Here is a 25549-nt window from a genome sequence, read left to right as displayed (position 1 = left end):
TGGAACGAAGGAACTTATAATGTAGTGCAGTATTGGTAATAATGGTATAAATATATAAAAAACTTTTGCTTAAAATCGTGAAAAAAAAAAGTTTCTTTATTGATCTCGTATTTTTTTTTTTAAAATGCTCTGTAAGAGAAAAAATATTTTTTTATTGTTTACTGTGAAACATTGACTGATAAGACTGCTTATATTTATTTTTTTTACTTTTTTATAATCGGAATGTATGTATAATCTGTGGGTATTTATTCAGATTAGATTGTCATTATTATTTTAAATATATATATTATATATTTGTTGTACTTACCATTTCTAATCAAAGGTCCGTGTATTTTTCTTACAATATAAAAATCTTAAAATAATTTACCTACTTCCACAAGTAAAACTAATTATGATATAATAATTACTATGTAAGTATGTTTCGGAAACTTTTGTAACATTAATAACATATCTTGAGATATTCTATCAATAATCCATTAAACGAATTCTCAATATTTTATTATAATATATTATACAAAATGTATTTTTGATCAATACAAAATATACACACTCACAACTTGGCAAACCGTTATATTACTTTTAAATTCACTTTTATTTGTTTTTAAACATTAACGTGTCAGGCACATGTAAGTTACATGTCAATCGATGACCATCGAGATACAAAAATTAGGCGTCGCCAAATTTATTTATACTACGATCCAATGGCAAGAGGAATAAAAATAAACATAACATGATTTACATATTCCATGTGAGTTTCTTTTTTTTTATAAAATAGGAAGGCGGGCGAGCATATGGGCCACCTAATGGTAAGTGGTCACAGACAATGGCGTTGTAAGAAATGTTAACCATCGCTTACATCACCAATGCGCCACCAACCTTGGGAACTAAGATGTTATGTCCTTTGTGCCTGTAATTACACTGGTTCGCTCACCCTTATAACCGGAAGACAACAATACCAAGTACTGCTGTTTTGCGGTATAACATCTGATGAGTGGGTAGTATCTACCCAGACGAGCTTACTTTGTGTACAAAGCTCTACCACCAGTAAATTTTCTAATAGATCTTCTATAATATGTACTACAAAAAGTTCTTGATATAATATATTATTTATTTATAATATATCATTATTCAACTAAACTTCTTATAAAAAAACTAATTTCGATTCCAAACTTTCGATAACAATAACCTCTATGGTAATAATCTTCTAATACCCATAATCTATGCTATTCGTGAAACATTTTTTTTTTTCACAAATAGCTTAAATTATGAGTTAGATTTGGTCGATACCAATGTTGTCATGACAATTCAAGGTCAAATTTGTTTATTTGTCTTTTCTCTTCTTGCCATTGATGTCGGCTTTACATTAATTGTATGTGATTTCTCTTAGGCTTAAATGTCGAATAAGTTTTAAAATTTACTTGCACTATACGCAGTATTATTTTTTTTAGTTAAGGACTTCACACAATTTCATATTTTTTTGGACTATCCTGTGATGTTAGTTATAGATAAACTAGAATATAATAGCTTAAAATATATTGTGTAGTTGTATAAAATACTCTAGATGTATAGATGTATACACTAATTGTACGCTTAGCAATTATGTTATAAATTATATGTGTGTGATGTAAAATTTAAAATGTTATAAGTAAGGAGACCCCTCTTAAACTTAAAAGTTAGTAAAAATGACCATCGAACACCTTCATAACTGCTCTTTAATGTTTGTAAACGGAATTACGATACGTTTTAAATCATTGTAATAAATTGTATATAAAATTATAAATTAATTTTAGGTACCTATTTTACAGATGCCAGTGATGATCTAAACTAAAATCCGAATTTTTAGGTTATTTTTTTTTAATATCTATAGTTTTTGGAGCTTACCCTTAGTTGTTGAGCAAAATTTTGTAATAAACGAATTTATTACAAAGCTGATGTAAACGCATACACGTAATCAATGTAACATAATAATTTATAAACGATATACCCAATGTAATCTTAGAAGAACACTTATTGCATTTCTATTTTAATGTATGAATATACTATAATCTGTGTGTAGTAAATACCTGCATTCAAAATATTCATTTCATTTTTTCCTCCGATAATGCTCGTAATGATCTCCCCTATAAAATGTGTTTCGGAACGTTTTTGTAAATTATAATGCCTTTGTAAAATTGTCTTTAGACTGAATACCTATAATATTGTAAAAATGGTCCAACATTTCCTAAAGTCTTTTGACTCACGTAATTGGACATCTGTTAATTTCACGTCTAGTTAAATAAAGTATCTCAATATTTAATTGCGTTTCAATTTACCTTTGTATTATATCTGAAAAATCCTTTAGTAATAATACTAATTCCGTTACATAAAGAATTAGTAAATGGGCGCTGAGACCACAAAATACTGAGCTGAAAGCCCGGCGCAAGAACACTATGCATGCAGTGATTGCCTTCAAATGGGTGTAATAAAATTTTTCTAGCTTCAGTACATAATTTATTAAGATATTATTTATGTAACATCCGCTAGCAAGTCTTTAAAAAATAAATAAATGAGACACTAATTTATTATAACAGCTAGAAATTAGAAACTTGGACGTTACATTTTCATGGAGCGAACAGAATACGTTTTTTGGCTAAGTCGGATCGTTATCGCTCTTACGTCATAATTTCTTAAGAAAATTGACGTTCCATTAAGGACGAATCGAATCGCAACTGAATCGTCGTATTAGTAGAATCGGAAAAAAGCTAAACGTCAACGATTACGTTTCGATTCGATTCCGATAATCATTTACAGTAAAAACATATAATTATTTACAATAAAAACATAAGCTATGTTCCGGTTCTAAGTGGAGCGAATAGATTCTAACCTAATTAATATTTTAGAAAATTGCAGATTGTCTGCATAAAGTGAGAATATAGAATTAAGAAAATATTACGTCAAGGACCCAAATGAGGTTCCCGTATTACGCTAGAAGTGAAAAGGTAAGAATCAAGAATATTCTTAAGAATCACTTCATATTCAAAAATTTAGTGTATTCTTTATTTATATACTTTCTAAAAAGAAAATATCAGCTTCGTAATATGTGCCGTTAAAAAGTCTTCAAATATAAAATAGATTCAAATTCATAAATATATTTTTTAACATTAGTATTCGAAACATACTATACTTATATTTAAAAATACAAGTCAGATAGTAAACTGTGTAAAAAGTTAAAAACACAGTCGAACGTGTACTTATGGTACAAGCTAAAATATTGAAGACAATTTGTGTAATCAACAACATCGTAACTCAAAAAAATCTTAAATTTTCTTTTAAATAAAAAAACCACAAAATATATACGCAAAAATTAAATTATAAAACATTAATTTCGTAAATTCTGTTTTAATATTTTTTATGAGAACTTTATGGTATTATTATAGAGTTGAATCATACATTTATTCTCTGTAGACTCTACATGTCTATTTCCATTCATCTTTGCTCTTACTTATTGTGTGCGGTTAAATTAAGAATATATTCTTAATTATTGTTAAAAAGTTACGCATTCATTTTACATAAAACAGTATTACGAAAATGGCTTTACATATACCAAAAGCACCGGGAGTACCCCAGATGTTAAAAGATGGGGCGCGGGTAAGTTTTTAATGATAACCAAAAATTTACTCTTGTCATGTGGAGTCGGTGGCCGTATGAAACTTTATATTCTCATAAGTTGTTAAGTAATTATTAAAGTAAATTTTAATATACATTTATTGTATACAATGACCAAAATATTTTATCTCACGATACATTTTCCACAAAGTATATTAAATTATATTAAAAAAATGTCGCGATTCACAGTTACCTGCTCTTTCCTACTCTAATTTGTTATTAAAATGGGTACTGGTCATCTTTTCCTATAAGATATATTATTTCAGATGTTTTCTGGGTTGGAAGAAGCTGTTTACCGCAATATAAACGCATGCAAACAATTTGCACAAAGTGTTCGTTCTGCCTATGGTCCTAATGGCATGAACAAAATGATCATTAACCATATTGAAAAGCAATTTGTAACAAGTGATGCGGGTACTATCATCAGAGAGTTAGATGTTGAACATCCTGCTGCCAAACTTATGGTTTTAGCCAGTCAAATGCAAGATGCAGAAGTTGGTGATGGCACTAACTTCGTTATTGTTATATCTGGAGCCTTGTTGGAAGCTGCTGAAGAATTATTGAGGTTAGGAGTAACAACAACTGAAATTGCAGAAGGATATGAGAGGGCTTTGGATAAATGCCTGGAAATTCTTCCAGAACTAGTTTGTCATGAAATCAAGGATTGCAAAAACTTTGATGCTGTTGTTAATAGTATTAAGCCAGCTATAATGTCTAAGCAATATGGAAATGAAGAATTTATAGCAAAACTTGTAACTAAAGCTTGTGTTGCAATTCTTCCTGAAAAAACTACATTTAATGTTGATAATGTCAGAATATGTAAGGTAAGTAATATGTGTAAAAACAGACTTGTTTTTATTTTGTAATATTAAATCAATATTTAATAAGCAAAGGCTATGATAGGATTTTAATAAATAAATGAATATACATATATATGTATATATATAATAATATACTAAAGTATTGAATATGAAACAAGGAAATAAAATATTATAAAACATTTTCAGATCCTTGGTGCTGGACTTTTGCAATCTGAAGTTCTTTCAGGAATGGTTTTTAAACGGGAGGTTGAGGGTGATGTTACAGGTGCAACAAAAGCTAAAGTAGTGGTCTATTCCTGCCCTGTTGACATCACTCAAACTGAAACCAAAGGCACAGTTCTTATCAAATCAGCTGACGAGCTGCTTAACTTCAGTAAAGGAGAGGAATCTCTATTAGAAAAACAGATCAAAGACATTGCTGATGCAGGTGTCAAAGTCATCGTAGCTGGAGCTAAATTTGGGGATATGGCTCTACATTTCCTTAACAAATATGGTGTGATGGCTGTACGTCTCAATTCTAAATTTGATCTTCGTCGTCTTGCTAAAACTGTTAATGCTACTGTAAGTAAAACATGCGTTTTCAATATAAGATTTTTTTAATAAATATTTCAGTGCAAATTTCATTTGAGTGGTCTTAACCAATTATTTTTCACAGGTATTACCCAGATTAACTACTCCAACAGCTGAAGAATTAGGTTACTGTGATACTGTGCGAGTTGATGAAGTCGGAGATACTAGAGTAGTTGTATTCAGTATGGAAAGCAATGAGTCACGTATTTCCACTGTTGTTATCAGAGGTTCAACAGACAACTACATGGATGACATTGAAAGGGCTATTGATGATGGTGTAAATACATTCAAAAATATTGCACGAGATGGAAGGTAAATAGTTCATTTTTAATTATAATAATAATGTCAAAGATTTTTTGCTTTGCAATACCATTTAAATGTTGATTGATATAAAATAATAAGAAATATAATAGTTAATTCTTCCCAAATTTTTTTATCATCAATTAAATATATTATTGTTATAGATTCCTGGCTGGTGCTGGAGCAACCGAAATTGAACTGGCTCAACACCTTCTGACATATGCTGATACATTACCTGGATTGGAACAATATGCAGTCCGAAAGTTTGCTCTTGCACTTGAAAGCATTCCACGGGCCTTGGCTGAAAATTCTGGTGCTAATGCTACTGAAGTTATCAATAACATCTATAAGGCTCACAAGGTAATGATGCTATGCAATTCAAATTTACTAAAATAAAATTTATAAAAATTGCTTAGATCAAAACCAGCTCTGCCATCTGAGTTTGATTTACAAAGCAATAATTAATAATCTGTCCAACAATTCTAAATTCTAAAGTATATTTATTAATATAAAGTTTTTAAATACTGAATCATACTATAGAGCTGAAATTTATTCTTTGTCAATGTTTATGCATTGTTTTCTTAGGAAAATTAGAAAAAAGTGTTATACTTTAATTTTTACTCATATAGCTTCAATGTTTTTATTCTTTCAGGAAAACAACAAGTTTGCAGGATTTGATATAGACTCTGAAAATAATGGTGTTTGCAATGCGAAAGAGTCAGGTGTTTTAGATTCATATGTTTTAAAATACTGGGGCCTTAAATATGCTGTTGGAGCAGCAACTACTATTTTAAAAGTTGATCAAATTATCATGGCTAAGAGAGCTGGTGGACCAAAACCTAAAGCAAAAGCCGGAAGTGATGACGAGTCCTAATACATTCAAAATGCTTTAATCACAAATAGCGCTCGCTAGACTAGATATTTACTTATAATTTTTAATTTAACTTTCAATTTTAACTGCTAATTCTACTACTTCAGTAATTGCTTTAACAATGAAAATACTTACTTGGTATTTTTGGTTAACAATAAAATTATTAAATATATATTAAAAAAAGTTTTTGTATTTCATGAACCTGCGACATAATATTTAAGAGATCATTCGCTTGCCTACTGGCGTGTGTACACACGCGTCTATGCTAAAAGGATTATGTGCGAAAAAGATTGAGCAAACGCCTTACGTGCGACGTGCTTACAGACTCGATTGATGGATACGCTAAAATTGCCTTGGCTTTTGTGATACCCAAGGGCGGATTGGAGATCGGGGCACTATTGTACTTTCTCGGTGTACCATTTTTACATTAATGCTAGTATATATACATATATATAATATATATAAATGATGGTGTGGACGTTCCTAATTCGCATACTATTCATCTGATTACGATGAAATTTTGACGTGTTTGTGCGCTCGTGCGTAGGTTCACATCGTACAATAAATGAGCGGCGAGTTGTATCAGATAATGTCGGACATTAGCCGCTATTATAATAAAAATGATTGATTATATACGTTCACGAATCATTCCACCCATTAAGCATTAGAACGCATTTACATACAGACACAGTGTATGTTAATGTTACACATGTAGTAGAGACGAATCACTTGTTTACGCTATGCCTTCGTGATTGGGACACTCACTTTAAAGTAAGTAGTTAGGTACCAATTTTTTACTTGTTTTTATCCCGTAGACCCGAAAAAAATTATACCGTGTCAAAAACATAATCTCTCGATGAATACTAAACCAACGGATACATTACATTACTACTTACTGGCAAAGTATTTTACAAAGGTAAAGTAGTAGTAGTTAGTAATTACGGTAACATTCTGTCAGTCTGATATAATTCGTGCTTCCCTTCCATCGCTTAAATTATTTATCAATAATAATTGTACCATTTCGAACGTAAGTAAGTTAGAGTAAATAATTATTATGAGTTAATATTAAATATTATGAGAACCCTATTATTTGTAAATATATATATAAGAAAAAACTATACTTTAAGAAATATATTTTTGACACTAGCTGTACCCGCGGTTTCACCCCGCATAACTTAAAGGATCACTATGATTAGTCTTATAATATTTCAGTACTTATATACATCATTTTTAGTTTTATTTTCGTGGGAAATTAGTATTTTTTTTATAGAATATTTAGCGGACGAGCGTATGGGCCACCTGATGATAAGTGGTCACCAACGCCCATAGACGCATATTGTAAGAAATTTTAACCATCTCTTACATCGCCAATGTGCCACCAACCTTGGGAACTAAGATGTTATGTCCCTTGTATTACACTGGCTCATTCACCCTTCAAACTGGAACACAACAATACCAAGTATTGCTTTTTTGCGGTAGAATATCTGATGAGTGGGTGGTACCTAATAGTAATAATATTTATTGGTTTTCGTCTAATCCGGATCTAGATAGGGTAACATACAAATGGCGATGAGAGAAACAGCATTCACTTAAATTTATTCGACAACCTTGAATGTCTTTCCCTGTGCTTTATTGCATTAATGTGACTGCAAACGATACCTTCACAGGAAAATGTTTCCTTTTAAAACTGTAAAGTAAATGTGTGTATTTGAAAAAAAATTACTTATTATCAACTAACCGACTAAGTATAAATTTAACTAATCAATGAGATAAAACATATGCGGTGACGAACCTATAAACTTTAACTTGTAAAGATATTTACAAACCGAAAACAAAAACTTAAGTGTTCCAGCATAAGCATAAGAACTCTATTTAATATGACTAATCATATAGATCTGAACTTATCTTACATTAGTACCTTCTAAATCTCTGAAACTGTCCATTTTTAACTTTGTTTTGTTCCTATAAACTTTCAATCATCATCATTTTACTGACTATCATTTATAGGTAGTAAAAGTTTTGGGCAATTTCAACTGAACAGTCATTTTATAGCATTTTTATCGAATAAATGTTCGACGTGATTCTTTAAACTGACATAACTTTATTATTTATGAACCGATTGAAATGAAATAAGCACTAAATTTCAAGTTAAGTTAGCTACGCATAGTAGCTAATGAAAACCGCACTCAACTCAGTTAAGCCGTTTCTAAGATTAGTGCGCACAAGCGCACAGACAAAAATTCTAACAATTATAGTTTTGGGTTTTATTGCGTGGATAAAGGCCCCCGATAATAGTTTTACTTATTTATCTCCCATGTAAATAAAGCGATCAGTTATAGATTTACATTTTTATTATATTTATAGATTAATATCGGTAATGCACAAATATCGAGTATGTCATCCCTAATACAGCCTACATTATTGACAGCTTCACTCAAATTATTCGATCCTGCTTTTGAATTTTGCCATTTGAATTCATATATAATTGTAGAGGATTCATTAAGTATTTAGAAAATAGCTCGTTGAGTTTTGTGTTAACATATTTAATCTGAAAATATTTAAAACAGCGCAAATATGTCTTCGTATAAAGTAAGTGATGAGTTAGTTATTATAACATATTATTTCATTTTCGAGAAAACAAAAATGTATTGATTTATTATTAATATGATATACATCACACAATTAAATTAATTTTATATATAATTTAAGGTGTATATGAAAAAAGGTAATTTTTATTTATTAAAAGTACTAAAACGAAAGTGATAATTTTAAAATAATGTTTATTGTAATTTTAGCCCATTGACTCAAAAAGAGAAGAATTTAGACGATATTTAGAGCGTGCAGGTGTAATGGATGCTCTAACAAAAGTTCTTGTGAGCCTTTACGAAGAACCAGATAAACCAGAAGATGCCTTAGAGTATGTGCGGAAACATTTAGGCACAGATGGAGGTGATGATGAACTTGAAGTTGCTCGTGCCCGTATTGCGGAACTTGAAGCTGAAAATGCCCTTCTCAAAGGAGAAACAGCACCAACGGAAGGATAAAATCTCATCATCTCATCACGTCTACCATAAATTAATATTAATTCACTTGATCTCAATATGACATGATCTCTTCTAACTCTTGTTGATTCTAAAGAAATGTAACTTAGTGTTATATATTTATGAGAGTAATATTTTTGTTATGAATAAAAGATGTTTAAGTTCAAGTGCAGAAGGCACAAATAAATTTTTTGACAATTATTTCATGCATTATTTTACTTATAATTAACAAAAAAAAATTATGGAATATTAATTTCCATTTGATTTCAACTAGTTGGTTATTCATTTAAATAAAATTACAGTAAATGTCTAATTAATGAAGACCTTGTGTCCTATATCTTATATAGTTTAGGGATTCCTCATTTCTGCATTTTAAAGATTTGGCAGATATTGATCAAACACTTGAATCTATTTGTGAGATGGATTAAAAATAAATTAAGCATTTGATTTAGTGGACTTTTAGGAAGTTCCACATTAAAGATTCCAATTGAATATGTTGAACAATTAGGATCCTAGTGAATACTAGGCAAGTTCTGCCCTACCTTTTAAAGAAACTTGTATTATTTAAAAACAAAGTGCGACCAATAAAAATTTTAAGAGGTTGTCCTGTAGGTTGGAATTTACAGAATGTCACAAATCAAGGAACAAAGCACTGCTCCTTCCTAATGACTAATTAAATTTATTTTAAAACATAGATATATTATATTTAAGAGCATATAAATTATGGTAAAAAATTTAAAGATGCATACTATTATTACCGCTAAATAATCCTCTAGATTTCATCAACATAATTATGTGTTAGTATATTACTGTATAGGTAGTTGGTACAAAATAATATAATAAGTGTATGTGATCAGAAACTATAAAAAAGGTAAGATGAAATAAAAATGCCACACTGGTTTGATCTTCTCTTATATTATTTTTAAGTAATATAGAACATGACTACTCTCAACCACATAAATAATGTCTGGCTACACATGGTTCTCTTTATTTATGCCAAATTAAACAGCAGCACTGATGACTTCTGTCAATTTTTTAACTTTGGAGGCAATGCTCATGTCCACATATCTATCTCCAATAGACACAATCATACCTCCAATCAATGCAGGGTCGACTTTGGCGGTAAGTTGTATGGTCTCACTGCCTTTGAGGAATTTCTAAAATTAATTTGTTATAAGTTAATATTGTAACATAGGTTACTGGTTAAAAGATCTATATAGATACAATGGAAGCAAATTTATTGTTTGTTTATAAATAAAAAATATATGGTAATTTCAGAAAAGCAAAAGTTATACTTCACTCACTGAATACTGAATGTCACTGAATCAATTTTAATAAGATATGGTATTAAAGCAAGCTTGAAGCTCTCTACATAGACTAGTTTGAATATATATATATTATATTTACCTTGAGAGCACTTTCCAAATTCTGCTTTTGAGTTTGATCCAAGGGTTTGGCAGTGATGACTTCACATGCAACCTCTCCTCGATGAGCTGCCATCATCATTTTGAATGCATTGATAACACCCTCAACCTTGCCCAATCGTCCATTTTCAGCCATAAGCCCCAGTAAATTGCCTGTGGTTGGAGACAAGCTTGTCTGTAAAGATAGGGCAATTTTGAAGCAGTTTTTACAAATATATAACCAAAAAGTGGACAGTCAACGGGCACTGATCACTAAGTAGCGGTACATATCCTACCCAGATATGACATTGAAAGATCTATAATTCTAAATAGCCTTATGATCATATCATCATCAATATATAACTAATATCAGTATACTAACTGCCTCGTTGGTCTAGTGGCTAGAAATAAAGCCCCTGACCCAGAGGTCATGGGTCCCAGGTCAGGCTAATAAAAAGTTATTGAGCTCTTCTTTCAGAAACTTCTCAGTAGCAGCCCGGGGTCTGGAAGTAGGAAGTGTATACACTCCCGTGCCTCACAAAACACGTAAAGCTGTTGGTCCCGCACCTAAACTCTTTCTGGTTATGTCGGATTATGAGAGCTAGGGAATAGAGAGTGCACCTGTGTTAGCACACACACTTGTGCACTAATATCTCCTGTGCAGTTGGCTAATCTCTCCAGAGATTGGCCAGCGTGGCCGAAATTGGTTTGGAGACCCTTACTTAATATCAGTATAACCAAAATGAAGTTTATGATGATACATATCTTGTGCCAGTGTTGAAAATGGCTCAATAAAAACATTTAAGCTAGAAATTGCAGTATGAAGTATTTATGTTGAGCTAAGTTCATAATACAATTATATGATTTAGAAGTAAAATTATTGTAGTTTGAGCTCCACTAATTTTCATGAAATTTTAGAAGACTACTTTAGAAATAGAATATTATAATACAAACAGTGATTACCTTAGTTTTGAAAATATAGAAAAGAATAAATACAAAAATCTTTTTTACAAAATTAAAAAAGTTATAACTTACTTTAGAAGATAAGTGTTTTATAGCATCTACTTTCAAAGCCCTTTTAAGAGTAGGGTTGACGATGAACTCTTTCAATTTGGCATCAGTTTTAATGGATTGCTGAAACTGCGTGAGTTCTTTCTCAACTGTATCCAAGGCCTTGCTTTTTGAGGCTGCAGAATACAGAGCTGAGGCATATCTGCCCTCCAAACTAAAAACTTGTATAGGAGGTTTGACAAGTTGAGCTGCAGCTGATGAAGTGCTTAGCGAGCGAACCTGTAAGTTACGTAATTTAATTATTTCGAAAAAAAAAATGCGATGGATTAATTTAATTTAGTGAGAATATGTTTTTACCAGCATATTTGTCTTCATCATCGACATGGTGGTATCTCTATACGTAATATGTGCAATTTAAAAAATATTAATGTAATAATTGCTGTTCGGTTCCTAACACCATACCATGTACATTGCACAGATAACCACAGAACACTTTTACTCAGAGAGCAGATAATACAAAATCAATTTCAGTCTGAATTTTTTGACATTTGATATTCGAAAAATACTTGTCGCCGGAACAGCTATTTACTTAGGAATGGTATACATTTACATTTAACATAGATAAATATTTTAGTCTGTAAATTACTCAATACCTCTGTAAGTCTTTAAACACCAAGAGCGCTTTATAATAAACTAATGAAGCGATCATATTGACAAATTTAATACTGAAAAATAAATATATAAAAATCTATTAAGCCAAATACTTTTAGCTCGATGCTATAAATTATAATTCAGTGATATTTTAGAAAGCTATATTGCATTTACACGATTTTAAAATTTAATCTATTTACTGTATTATATTGTTATAGGGCTCGAAAACTGGTAACCCTACTATGATTACAGATACAGATTACAATAAATTTTTCAACGTGCGCGGCAAGGCAAGGAGCTATGGCCACGCAATAACTCGAAACAATCACGAAATTGTTTGAATTAACATTTTAGACGCTACAGTCTATGTTTAAAATAAGTTAATTGAATGCTGAATATATAGTATACTTGTACAAGTGCTTGTATTTTAAACCAATATGACTTCGAATGAAGGCCGAGCTCAGTCAAACTTGCATCAGCAAGATTTGTCTAAATTAGTAAGTTGGAAACTACCGTAACTGCCTAAATTAATATCTCCTGATGATTTATCTTACATACTTTATAGTTATATTAAATCGTTTAGTGAGAATTAATTATGAAACATGATATAACCTATAACAAGAAGTAACGAATTTTCAACCAATAAAGTTTACTAATGTTTCGTTTTAGGATGTCACAAAGCTATCTGCTTTATCCCCTGAAGTAATATCTAGACAAGCCACTATTAACATTGGTACAATTGGTCACGTAGCCCATGGTAAATCAACTGTGGTAAAAGCAATATCTGGTGTGCAGACTGTCAGATTCAAGAATGAATTGGAACGAAATATTACTATTAAATTAGGTAAGTCGTTTTATTTTGTAATTAATAATTTAAGTAAATCCGTTAGCAGAAAATATTAACGATGCATGTATGACAATAATTTGACATTAAGTCCTACTAAAGTAACTAAATTTTTCTCTAATTGTTTTTCATATTTAATTAAGTATGTATTTAATGTGATATGAGGATGATATGTATATAATATGCCATATGGTTACAAACATATGGCATAGATTGTTATTGTTGTGTGCATATAGTTCTGTCAACAATGAAATATTTTTCATCACTTTTTTATAAACAATAATTACATATTTAATTACAATTTATAATTATTGTTACCACATCCTTTTACATTTTTGTCAGAAAAAATAAATAAATAAACAATACATTTTAATAATTGTAATATATTTTTAGCTTTAAGAAAGTAAAAAAATCCTTTGCAATGTACCATGTGAACAGAATTATTAAAGCTTTTATAGTTATTATATTTATATGAATAATAAATAATAAAAATTATTGTTAATATAAATCACATGGTATGTTGCAGAGCGCCTGACCGAGTCAGTTATAAGAATGTATCGTGATAGAGCCGATGAAAGAGATGAACATATTTTTATCGGAAAGTTTAGAAAAGCGAAAAAGAGACCTCTGCCATTAGATACAGAAACAATAATAGAAAAACCTCAAAGCAAAAAACAAAAAAGACATAAACAACAACCAGAAGAGTTCATCATAGAACAAATTCTTGATTTCAAATATGTATCGGGTAAAGAAAGCTTTTTCATTAAATGGAAAGGTTGGAATGACAGTGAAAACACTTGGGAACCAATTGAAAATCTAGATAATTGTCCAGATGTTTTAAAAAAGTTTTTAATTAGTGAAGAGTTAAAAAATTGTAAAAAAATTGAAGAACTTAAAGAAGAATTATCTTTTGACAATTTACTTAGTGAGGAGAATCTTATTAAAAGACTTGATGAATTTGATGAATCCAACCTTACTACATTAAAAGAGAACCTATTATTAAAATTACTTTCAATGATATATCTAAATGAGTCGAATGAACTTTATGCATGTGATCTTGTTCAAGAAACAAGAAATATTTTACAGTTATATGTTATGTGTAGAAAACGCTGTCGTCAGCTAATGGCCCTCAAAGATTGGGAAGATTATTTGAATCAAGTCGATAAATGTAAGAAGTTAACAGTAGAAAATGATGTTGATTTAACTGGTCCACCAGAAAATTTTACGTACATAAATGAATCAATACCTGGAGTTGGTGTAGTTATTCCCAATGACCCACCTATTGGTTGTGAATGTGATGCCTGTAACTGTCGATCAAAATCCTGTTGTGGAATGCAAGCAGGTTTATTTGCCTATACAGTTAATAGAAGACTTCGAGTCGCTACAGGTACACCAGTATATGAATGTAACAAAGCATGCAAATGTTCACCAGATTGTAATAATCGTGTAGTTCAACGGGGACGAAATTTTAAATTGACTATATTTAAAACGGCTAATGGCTGTGGATGGGGAGTAAGATCAGATCAGAAGATTAAGCAGGGACAATTTCTATGCCAATATGTTGGAGAGGTTATTACTTTTGAAGAGGCAGAGAAACGTGGAAGGGAGTATGATGCTAATGGATTGACTTATCTGTTTGATTTAGATTTTAATTCAGTGGAAAACCCATATGTTGTGGATGCATGTAATTTAGGTAATGTATCACATTTTATAAATCATTCATGTGATCCAAACCTAGGTGTATGGGCTGTATGGGCAGATTGCCTGGACCCAAACCTACCAATGTTAGCTTTATTTGCTACGAGGGACATTGAAGCAGGAGAGGAGATATGCTTTGACTACTTGCAAAAGTCCTCTGAAAGTGAAGAAGATACAGAAACTCCTGTTATATCTATGGAAAATGTAGAAGATAACACCTGTATACCTAATGCTTCCGAAGCGAATACTACAATTTCTCCAGTTTCACCTGTGAAGACTAGATTTGAAATGCAACAACAAAATATGGCATTGCTCAGAAATCGTACTGAATGCAAATGTGGGGCTTTAAAGTGCAGAAAATATTTGTTCTAATAAATATTAATGATAATTACTACTTACAGTTGTAAAAGCAAGAAATTAGATTACAGTATTTAGATATATTTTAGCTGTTTATTAAAATGATAAAATCTTTATGCAATTATTAAACACACTAAAGATATTTAAAAAGTAAAAAAAGAAAAAAGTAAAAAAAATATTTAAACTTAGAATCTCAGTAAAAAATTAAATTCTCAGAATATGTTTCCTCTCTCCAACCTTTTCACTTTAAATTATTCTTATATTATCTTTATTTGGTACAACTGACTGGCAAAGTGTTTTGTAACGAGTTTTATAAATACGCACACGCTCGAGAAAGTGCAAATGTAGTGCCAAGTAGCCAGCATGCTTGCTATACATGTAATCTGTTTGCACATACAAGTTCTTACTATGTTCGCATCTAAGCGGATTTTGTCCGCTGTTAAGAATCAGATATGTTTTCAGTTTCTTTATTTTAGATTTTCATTTACTAAGACTTTCATTTCAATATATATATATATAATTTAAGGTTAATGTTGAAACATACTTTAAGAATTTAATACCTAAAAATTAAAATACAAATATTTTATGTAAAAAGCCACAAGAATTAAATTACTAATGTAAACAATTTATATGATGAAATATGTAATTTCATTAAAGAATATTTCATTGCTGATGTTTGCAACTTATCAATATTCATTAATACTATTAAAAATACAAAAAAAAATGTATCACACAAAATCATATTCAATCTTATTCATATGATTCATGTTTATTTGTATTGTAACATTTATACTTTGAGTATTATACAATTTATTTAGATAGAGTAAGATTTATGTTTTGAGTAATTTTGAAACATATTGTATTGTTTGTACTAAAATTTTGAGATGAAATTTTTAATGTGCCTTAAAATTTCTTTTTTGCCTTTTAAGATCGTATTAACTATGAGACCTTATAATAATTGTTAAACAAAAAGAAATACATATATTTGAAATATTAGGTACATAGTTTCAAATAGTGAATATGGTGTTAATGATTTCTATTATTCTGTTAGTTAAACTATGATATGAACAAAATGTTGATTATTTTTCTATATAATTGTTAAGAGCATTCAGTTTTATTACAAAGTATTAAAGACGTTTCGTATATTTCAATATCTTCTTACTTATCAATTGCATTTCATTTGCTAAAATTGTACAAAATATTCAGTTATTGCTTTATTAATTGCATATAAGTATTTCAATCGTCCTATAGTGGCGAGGAACAAACACAACATGAAAGGCATTGCCAAGACGAGTACTCTGTTCACTGCTTTCAGGCAGTTAGACGGCCTTTTGTTAGTCTTCTAAACATTTTGGAAGTATAAAATAATTAATAAAATGTGATTTAGTATAAAACCATATTTTTTAATATTACAAATAACCAAGACCAGTGACAGTCAAAAGTGACATAACAGATTCAATCATGGTAACATACGGTGGTAGCTTTACATAATCCAAAAGTGCTAGTATGTCTAGTATAATATATATTTTGATTGCGTATAACATATTTTGCAGCCTAAAATATTAAAACAGATGAACATGTATATGTTATTTTTTAATTTAAAGCTCATGCATAAATCACAATAAATTTTATTGTTTTTGACAAAAAAAATTAGCTATTTATAGTATTTGACATTAAGATTTACCTTAATACAATTACTTAAACTTTAAATGTACTGTTTTGGAAAATCCTGCTAACAATTCATAAAGACATCCTAGATAGTTTTATTAAATATTATAACAGCTTTTATAATATTTTTTTTGAATAATTGAATTTTCACAAATTCTATCACTCACTCAATGGGGATATGATGTGTACACATAGTCAAACAAATTTGACAAAATGGGTAATATTTATTTATAATTTGTTTAAAAATATATATATTGATAATGAAACTTCAATAAGAGGACACTGCACTAAAATGTAATTATATTTGTAAGGTTACGCAAATGCCAAAATCTACAAATGCGACAACCCGAAATGTCCTCGACCGACCAGCTACACGTCGGGTGGCTCCTCCAAGGACGACAACTTCCCGTGCTTGCGACCCGCCTGCACCGGCCGCTTTCAGCTCGTACGCCACGTCAGCTTCGTGGACTGCCCCGGTCACGACATTCTCATGGCCACCATGCTCAACGGAGCCGCTGTCATGGACGCGGCCTTACTTCTCATTGCTGGTGAGAACATTTGTTGCCTGTCACAATATAAATATTTTCTAAGCAGGTGTATGGTGACTTTTTTATTTAGTTGACCACGTCCTACCTTCGTCTATAGACACTCGAACTACAAGTAGTTTCCACGCAGGGCAAACCTGAAGCCAAATGAAATAGTGAGAAGTTTTTTTTTTTACAATTAATAGGCCAGCTTTTGACCGTTGATTTGCCTGATGTTAAGCATCGACACGGTCTATGATGTAGCACACTTGCCTATAAGAAACCTGTTTACTTTGGATTTGAAGACAACAACATTGTACCTATCAGGAAATACGGACTCTGGTAGAACATTCCACAGTTTCGCAGTGCGAATTATGAATGTAGATTCAAAGCGCTTCGTACGTAGGCGGGGAATTTCCACTGTGTACCTATGGCGCTTTGGTCGCGTTTGCCTGGCCGTTTGATAGTAAAAGTGTAACCAACATAACATCTTACACCATCAATGAGTAACCAACCATTGAATCTAAGATGACTTATTTCTGTTTTGCAGGCAATGAGTCATGTCCGCAACCCCAGACCAGTGAACACTTGGCGGCGATAGAAATCATGAAACTGAAACACATACTCATATTGCAAAATAAGATAGACTTGGTCAAGGAGGGCCAAGCTAAGGAGCAACATGAACAAATCACTAAATTCGTCCAGGGCACCGTCGCCGAAGGGGCCCCGATCATACCTATCTCTGCTCAGCTTAAATATAACATTGAGGTAAAACTAAATCAAATGCTGACGCCAGTTTTTCATAACCCAAGTATAATAGTTTCAATGTCGATAATGTCATCAATACTACTTTTACCCAAAACTTTAGAATATCATGAGGCATTTCCTTCGCAGGTTCTGTGCGAGTACATCATGAAGAAAATCCCGGTTCCGATACGAGACTTCACGTCTCCCCCGCGCATGATCGTGATCCGTTCCTTCGACGTGAACAAGCCGGGCTGCGAGGTCGACGACCTGCGCGGGGGCGTGGCGGGCGGTTCCATCCTGCAGGGCGTGCTCACCGTCGGCATGGAGATTGAGGTAACCCGTCTCTGACCCCACGATCTTGCCTGCAGACACTTGACTACCATATAAAAGTGTGCACTCCCACTTTTCTAATGTTGTCACGTGATCATAATTAAGTGACTCAAATAACAAAAATAACGATAAATTAAATCACAAAAACAACTATCTAAAGTGCATAAGAACGCATATCGTTGCGGTTATATGAAACTATGCTAATTAAACCAATTAATCGCGTCTTCGTGTCGTAAATGTGAAATCAGAGCCAAGTTCAATATTATGATATATGCCTTGGTTGTTGACTTCAACGACAAAAGAAGTGAGATCTAAATGGGTGCCAAGTTCAATGGTCAGTCTTGAATGTAGTAACATAAAATATTTTAAAACAACTTTAAAAAAAATGGTTCGTGTAATTATTACACACGGTGCTGCTCGCCAGTTCTATTGGCTTGAACTTGGCTTGACACGCTACCTCGTGTCTAGATCCGATTTTGCTGTTTTTTCACTATTACTGTAATACTCATTATAAAAAGGTTAACGACTTAGATCCCATTATCGGCAAGTTGATGGTAATATTAAAAAGCATCATCACTTATTAAACGAGCCGGTTGGCGTGGTTGGTAGACACTTGCCTTTCACGCCAACACACCTTGCCGATTGTGGGTTCGATTCCCACCCAGGACAGACATTTGTGTGCATGAACATGTCTGATTTACAAAAGAAAAGTAGTATATGTAGTATATCAGTTGTCCGGTTTCCATAGCACAAGCTTTGTACAAGCTTAATTTGGGATCAGATGGCCATGTGTGAAAAATTTCCCAGGATATTATTATTCCCCTGCTAAACATCAATAATTTTTTCTTCTTGTGCTTAATACATATATCTTAGACTACATAGTCGGTGATTCAGTGACGAAGTGTCTTATGCCACTGACCACTGACCACCTCGTCTGGCTGCAGGTGCGTCCGGGGCTGGTGAGCAAAGATGCAGACGGCAAGCTGACGTGTCGGCCGATCTTCTCGCGCATCGTGTCGCTGTTCGCGGAGCAGAACGAGCTGCAGTACGCCGTGCCCGGAGGACTCATCGGGGTCGGCACCAAGATAGAACCCACTCTGTGTCGCGCGGACAGACTCGTTGGACAGGTGACGCTTCACACGTACCTTACAAATAATACCGACCGCCACGGTGGAGGGTTGGGCTGCCATGGGCCTTAACTTTACTGTGGCTTAAGATAACTATAGTATAATTAATCATTCGCTGCTCGCATGGTATATAAACTTGGGATTATTTGTCAAACATACGTGGCGGTTCTATGAAAGTTCATAATGAAACTCCACGCTAGTTGTCATATTACGTTATTATGATTAACATAAGAGGACAACTCTTATTATAAATGAATTATTCTATAGATTGATAAGATTGTATATATAAATAAAAGAAGCATGACATATTATGTTATATTTCATATTTATTACTAATGTTTTTTTATTAAACTAATTATAGAAGAAGAAATGACAAGTGATATTTACGTGCACACGAGCAGCAATCATATGTTGTATTTATTTTTATTGTATTAGTTTTAAGAAATTAGATATTTAGTCAATCAATCAATCAACAGCCAATCGTTGTCCACTGCTGAACATAGGCCTCTCCCAAGGTGCGCCAATGCTCCCTGTCCTCCGCCTTCCGCATTCAGTTGGTACCCGCCACCTTCTTAAGGTCGTCGGTCCACCTGGCTGGAGGGCGCCCTACGCTGCGCTTGCCGATTCGCGGTCTCCACTCTAGGACTCGTCTGCTCCAACGGCCATCGGTCCTACGACATACGTGACCAGCCCGCTGTCACTTCAGCCTGCTAATTTTGCAAGCTACGTCGGTGACTCCGGTTCTTTTCCTGATAATCTCATTTCTGATCTTATCCTTCAAAGATACTCCGAGCATAGCTCGCTCCATAGCACGCTGAGCGACTATGAATTTGTGGACTAGTCCCGCAGTTAGTGTCCACGTTTCGGCACCGTATGTCATGGCAGGTAAGACGCATTGGTTGAAGACTTTCGTCTTCAAACATTGCGGTATAGACGACTTGAAGACTTGACGAAGGTTGCCAAATGCTGCCCATCCCAAGCGAATTCTTCGATCGGCTTCCTTCTCGAAGTTGTTCCTACCGACTTGTATTATCCTATTGAACATGACCTCGGTCTTGTCCAAGTTTATACCGAGACCGACATACCGGGAAGATTCGCCTAGGCTACGCAGCATTTCGGTGAGTTGTTCCAGCGACTCTGCTATGATAACGATATCGTCGGCAAATCGAAGGTGTGAGATGTACTCGCCGTTTACATTGACTCCATACTCAGTCCAATCCAGCGTCTTGAAAACGTCTTCCAACGCGTTGGTGAACAGTTTCGGGGATATTACATCCCCCCTGTCTCACCCCTCTGCGCAGTTGGAGCGCCTTCGTCTTACAGTCCTGGATGTGGACAGTCATTGTAGCGGCGTTGTACAGACATCTCAGTACCTCGATATATCTCCAGTCGATATGACATCTCTGCAATGAGTCGAGCACTGCCCAGGTTTCGATGGAGTTTCTCGTAGGCTTTCTCGTAGTCCACAAATGCCATACACAGCGGCTGATTGTACTCTTCGGTCTTCTGCACAATCTGCCGAACAGTATGGATGTGGTCCACGGTGCTGTAGCCTGATCGAAAGCCGGCTTGCTCTGGGGGCTGGAACTCGTCAAGTCGTCTGGCGAGACGGTTCGTGACGACTCTTGAGAACAGCTTATCCACGTGACTCAGGAGGGAGATTGGTCTGTAGTTTTTCAAGAGGGTTTTATCACCTTTCTTGAAAAACAGTACCACCTCACTCCCGCTCCACGTTTCCGGGGTCTTGCCATGTTGGATGACGGAATTAAAGAGGCTTGCTAGCTCTTTCAGGACCGGAGTCCCGCCTGCCTTAAGCAACTCTGTTGTGATTCCGTCATCTCCCGGGGCTTTGTTGTTTTTAAGCTGTTCTAGAGCCGCCCTAATCTCGCCTTGGTCAACGACCGGGAGCTCCTCGGAGAAATGGCGCATAAGAGGGGCGCGCTGGTCATCAATACTGATTCCCACGGGTTTATCCGATCTTGAAGAGAACAACTGCCCATAAAACCTCTCTACTTCTCCGACAATCTCAGGCCTAGAGGTAACGACCCCACCATTTTCAGTTTTAAGTTTTGTCAGACGCGGCCTCCCAAACTTGCGAGCGAACACTTTCGATCCCCGATTTTGCTCAATCGCAGCCTTTATGGCACGGGTATTGGAGCGTCGGAAATCGCGTCGCGTCAGCGTTTTTATTGTTCGGTTTAAGGTCTTATCTGACAAAACCGATGGTAGTTCTCGTCGTTTTCTCATGAGCTCGAGTGTCTCAGCAGAGAGTTTTGGTGTCTCTTCTCTGTGGCGGAAAACACTTGCGGGATGTGTTTTGCAGTATTTTGACCAGCGTGTCAGTTTTCTCATCAATGCTGCTTACGGTTTCTAACGCGGTGAATTGATTTTGAAGTTCCATTTGGAACTTTTCGGAGCCTTGAGCAGCTTGGAGCAAGGTAGGTCGGAGAGTAGACCTCATCATTCTCGATCTTTCGGCTTTGAAGTCGATATTTAGAGTGCCTCGAACCAAGCGGTGATCACTTCCGGTATTAAACCTGTTGATCACTGTAACATCTCTAAATATGTGCCTTTTATTCGAAATGATAGTCTATCTCGTTCCTTGTCACGTTATCGGGGCTTCGCCAGGTCCACCTCCTCTGAGGCTTCTTTTGAAAGAAAGAATTCATCAAAAAGAGCCCCTGCGCTTCGAGAAAGTTTACCAGCATTTGCCCCCTGTGATTTCTGCATCCCAAGCCGTAAGGTCCGACTTTCGATTCACCGTTATCTTGTACTCCCACTTTAGCATTAAAGTCTCCCATAACAACATTGTAGTGGCCCTTCGAGGTGTCGTTGAGGGCCTTTGCGATGTCCTCGTACATCGCTTCGACCACATCATCAGAGTATGTCGAAGTTGGCGCATATACCTGTACGACCTTCAGGGAGTACCTGTCGGAAAGTTTTAGGACAAGGTACGCTACCCGGTTTGACACACTACTGATTTCCACAATGCTGCTAATGAGATCCTTTTTGACTAGAAAACCGACACCACCCTGGGAGAGGTTATCACCTTCACGGAAGTAGAGTAAGTTACCGGACTCTAGAGTTATCGTGTCCTCCCCCTGTCTTCGGACTTCAGATAACCCCAGTATATGCCAGTTTATATGACTTAACTCTACTTCTAATTCGGCGAGGTAATGGTCCAGCCTCATCGAGCGTCCATTGTACGTTGCCATGTGAAGTCGTCTTATATGGTAGCCTGCCGTGAACCGGTGATTCTTAGCACCCCCTGCCCTGCCGATACCGCGACCGCTACCTTGGTCGGGCCTAGCGGGCTTGCCGGTAACTGGGGGCCTTTTTTTGGGCGCATCTGCCATTTAGGAGGGTTTGCCCATACTCGTCGCGCTGGGCAGGCGTGTTGGCGAGCGCAGTAGGGGGTTGAGATGTTTATGGGGGAGGGGACGCTGCTGCCCATCCCCCCTTTTCCCCGTCCCTCAGTCGCCTCTTACGACACCCACGGGATGAGATTGGGGGAGTACTATTCTAAGCCGGTACTCCACGGCGTTATTTCTTATAAATAAAATATTTTTTATAACAATTTCGCCATATTTATGTGCTTATCTAACTTATATTAATTGTCTTGTCTTGTCATGTTAATTGTGTACAACTATTACTGGTACTGTGAAACACTACAAACATATTATGCTGTATATATTTTATGTATTTATTGCCAATTGAAAATCCAAGTTAAGCTGTGTGAATGATAATTTTTACAAATGTTTAGGTTCTCGGAGCTGTAGGTGCGTTACCTGGTATATTTGTGAAGCTCGAAGTCTCGTACTATCTTCTCAAACGTCTTCTCGGTGTTCGCACAGAAGGCGACAAAAAAGCGGCTAAAGTGCAAAAGTTGACCAGAAACGAGGTATGTTGTAATGAGAATCGATAATTTATTTGTTTAAAACAATCGCTTTAATATTTTGACGAGCCGGTTGGCGTGGTTGGTAGATACTTGCCTTTCACGCCGAAGGTTGTGGGTTCGATTCCCACCCAGGACAGACATTTGTGTGCATGAACATGTCTGTTTGTCCTGAGTCTGAGTGTAATTATCTATGTATGTATGTATTTAAAAAAAAAAGTAGCATATGTAGTATATCAGTTACCTGGTTTCCATAGCACAAGCTTTGCACAAGCTTAATTTGGGATCAGATGGCCGTGTGTGAAAAATGTCCCAGGATATTATTATAATTATATTATTATTAATATCATTTTAATCCTTAGAAAGCACCATTTACAAATGATATTTAAATATTTGATTGTCGTGGTAGTTCATTGATGCCATATGCAATTCTTTCTTGGTGAGTAATAATTAAGAACAAAAATATCATAAAATAAGCTTTGTAGGCTTAACTTAACAATAACAACTGCAATTTAACTTGAAAGTAATTCAAACTTAACAGTTCATCAGACAATGTATGCATAATATAAATATGATTTGAGTCAATTTTTGATACACCATATACAACTGATTGTGTATGTTTGGCATAGTTAAGAGACTTGTGTGAAAAATTATCCATTCATTGATCTCATTGATACTAACGAAGTAAATGATCACATTCAGGTCTGTGTTTACTTATCAAGTCTGCTATAATATACTACCACCAGTATATATATAGCATACTTATCAAGTATACTATATATATACTGGTGGTAGGGCTTTGTGCAAGCTTGTCTGGGTAGGTACCATCTACTCATCAGATATTCTACCGCAAAACAGCAGTACTTGTTATTGTTGTGTTCCGGTTTGAAGGGTGAGTGAGCCAGTGTAATTACAGGCATAAGGGATATAACATCTTAGTTACAAAGGTTGGTGGCGCATTGGCTATGTAAGCGATGGTTGACATTTCTTACGATGCCATTGTCTAAGGGCGTTTGGTGACCACTTGCCATTAGGTGGCCCATATGCTCGTCCGCCTTCCTATTCTATAAAAAAAAAATATTATGAAGGTGGGCATTGACAACTGCAACAAAAGTTTAATTTTTTAGTCTCATTGTTTTTCAATAAATTTTTACCAACTTATAAAAATAGTTTTAGTAATTATAAGGCAAATATCTGGTTAAATTTTCAAAATTCTTAACATATGAAACAAATGATATATTTTTTATTTATATTCATTTTACCAGGCGCTGCTTGTAAATATTGGATCCTTGAGTACTGGTGGTAGAGTAATTGCTACCAAAGCCGATTTAGCAAAGATTGCGCTTACCAGCCCGGTATGCACAGAGATTGGAGAGAAGGTGGCACTCAGTAGAAGAGTGGAAAATCACTGGAGGTAAATGTGAAATAATGTTTTAACATCAACCCATACAACCCATTCTACATTCAGACAGGTTTAGTATATCTGTAGTTAAAAGGAAAAGCAGCATGTAAAGATCCATAATCAATTTCCAAAACAAAGTTAATGTGTTTGTCTATAAAATAATTATTTCACTCTTAACCATTTATAGGTTTGGTACAAAGAAGTTTTGACAAATACAAAATTAAGCAAATCCTTGTAAAATTCTTGGAAATTTATTTTTAAAAAATATAAAAACCATATTAAAAGTTAAGAATAACAACTAATAACATATGCTTAAATTTCTTGTTCTAAGTGTGTAATTTAAACAATTTATCATAAAATTGTCTGTACTTTGTAGTACAAACTGTAAGAATTATATATTTTATGATTAACTTTGCAAGGTATTTAAAACTAGTATAGTCTATGAGATATCGTTTTATAATCATATTGTATAATTAAACTCAAAAAAATATTACAGGTTAATTGGTTGGGGCCAGATCCAAGGAGGCGAAACTATAGAGCCTGGACGAAATTAAAGTGCTTATATCTTTTGTATTGTATGTACTGTCATATTTAATATTAATAAAAAATATTATTAAAAAATGTTTTATTTGAATTAACAACAA

General features: G+C 34.1%; 5 protein-coding genes across 6 annotated transcripts in view; 4 read left to right on the top strand and 1 right to left on the bottom strand.

Annotated features, from left to right (window-relative positions):
* LOC126772183 (kelch-like protein 5) overlaps positions 1–25549 on the top strand; it is a 343872-nt gene that overhangs the window by 11160 nt on the left and 307163 nt on the right. The gene's annotated exons all lie outside the window — the stretch shown is intronic.
* LOC126772199 (T-complex protein 1 subunit theta) lies at positions 3445–6374 on the top strand. The gene is made up of 6 exons (XM_050492451.1): positions 3445–3627; positions 3912–4469; positions 4653–5027; positions 5122–5348; positions 5501–5696; positions 5989–6374. The coding sequence occupies exons 1-6, from the start codon at positions 3568–3570 to the stop codon at positions 6208–6210; spliced, it is 1638 nt and encodes a 545-aa protein (XP_050348408.1). The 5' UTR covers positions 3445–3567; the 3' UTR covers positions 6211–6374.
* On the top strand, positions 8626–9449 carry LOC126772285 (c-Myc-binding protein). Its single transcript, XM_050492577.1, has 2 exons — positions 8626–8796; positions 9003–9449. The coding sequence occupies exons 1-2, from the start codon at positions 8782–8784 to the stop codon at positions 9249–9251; spliced, it is 264 nt and encodes an 87-aa protein (XP_050348534.1). The 5' UTR covers positions 8626–8781; the 3' UTR covers positions 9252–9449.
* On the bottom strand, positions 10144–12228 carry LOC126772260 (ATP synthase subunit O, mitochondrial). The gene is made up of 4 exons (XM_050492548.1): positions 12020–12228; positions 11687–11941; positions 10656–10847; positions 10144–10405 (listed from the first exon to the last, which is right to left on the bottom strand). The coding sequence occupies exons 1-4, from the start codon at positions 12044–12046 to the stop codon at positions 10250–10252; spliced, it is 630 nt and encodes a 209-aa protein (XP_050348505.1). The 5' UTR covers positions 12047–12228; the 3' UTR covers positions 10144–10249.
* LOC126772187 (eukaryotic translation initiation factor 2 subunit 3-like) lies at positions 12564–25545 on the top strand. 2 transcript variants are annotated; one of them, XM_050492419.1, is made up of 9 exons: positions 12583–12810; positions 12983–13157; positions 17192–17428; positions 17955–18172; positions 18299–18484; positions 19426–19608; positions 23372–23509; positions 24769–24917; positions 25402–25545. In XM_050492419.1, the coding sequence occupies exons 1-9, from the start codon at positions 12751–12753 to the stop codon at positions 25457–25459; spliced, it is 1404 nt and encodes a 467-aa protein (XP_050348376.1). In that variant the 5' UTR covers positions 12583–12750; the 3' UTR covers positions 25460–25545. The 2 variants fall into 2 exon arrangements, with proteins under 2 accessions (XP_050348375.1, XP_050348376.1); XM_050492418.1 differs by lacking the exons at positions 17192–17428; positions 17955–18172; positions 18299–18484; ... (2 more) ...; positions 24769–24917; positions 25402–25545 and adding an exon at positions 13684–15816 and having other exon boundaries at positions 12564–12810.

Source organism: Nymphalis io, chromosome 12 (assembly GCF_905147045.1).
Source record: "Nymphalis io chromosome 12, ilAglIoxx1.1, whole genome shotgun sequence".
Taxonomy (NCBI): domain Eukaryota; kingdom Metazoa; phylum Arthropoda; class Insecta; order Lepidoptera; family Nymphalidae; genus Nymphalis; species Nymphalis io.
Note: the sequence above shows the minus strand (reverse complement) of the source record. Positions and strands in the feature narration are given on the sequence as shown.

Coding starts and splice junctions, on each gene's coding strand:
- LOC126772187 (XM_050492418.1), top strand. CDS start 12,751: ATGACTTCGAATGAAGGCCGAGCTCAGTCAAACTTGCATCAGCAAGAT. Junction 12,811..12,982: donor AGCAAGATTTGTCTAAATTA/GTAAGTTGGAAA, acceptor GTTTCGTTTTAG/GATGTCACAAAGCTATCTGC. Junction 13,158..13,683: donor AAATATTACTATTAAATTAG/GTAAGTCGTTTT, acceptor GGTATGTTGCAG/AGCGCCTGACCGAGTCAGTT.
- LOC126772260 (XM_050492548.1), bottom strand. CDS start 12,046: ATGTCGATGATGAAGACAAATATGCTG. Junction 11,942..12,019: donor TGATGAAGACAAATATGCTG/GTAAAAACATAT, acceptor CGTAACTTACAG/GTTCGCTCGCTAAGCACTTC. Junction 10,406..10,655: donor ATTTGGAAAGTGCTCTCAAG/GTAAATATAATA, acceptor AATTAATTTTAG/AAATTCCTCAAAGGCAGTGA.
- LOC126772199 (XM_050492451.1), top strand. CDS start 3,568: ATGGCTTTACATATACCAAAAGCACCGGGAGTACCCCAGATGTTAAAA. Junction 5,028..5,121: donor CTAAAACTGTTAATGCTACT/GTAAGTAAAACA, acceptor TATTTTTCACAG/GTATTACCCAGATTAACTAC. Junction 5,349..5,500: donor AATATTGCACGAGATGGAAG/GTAAATAGTTCA, acceptor TTATTGTTATAG/ATTCCTGGCTGGTGCTGGAG.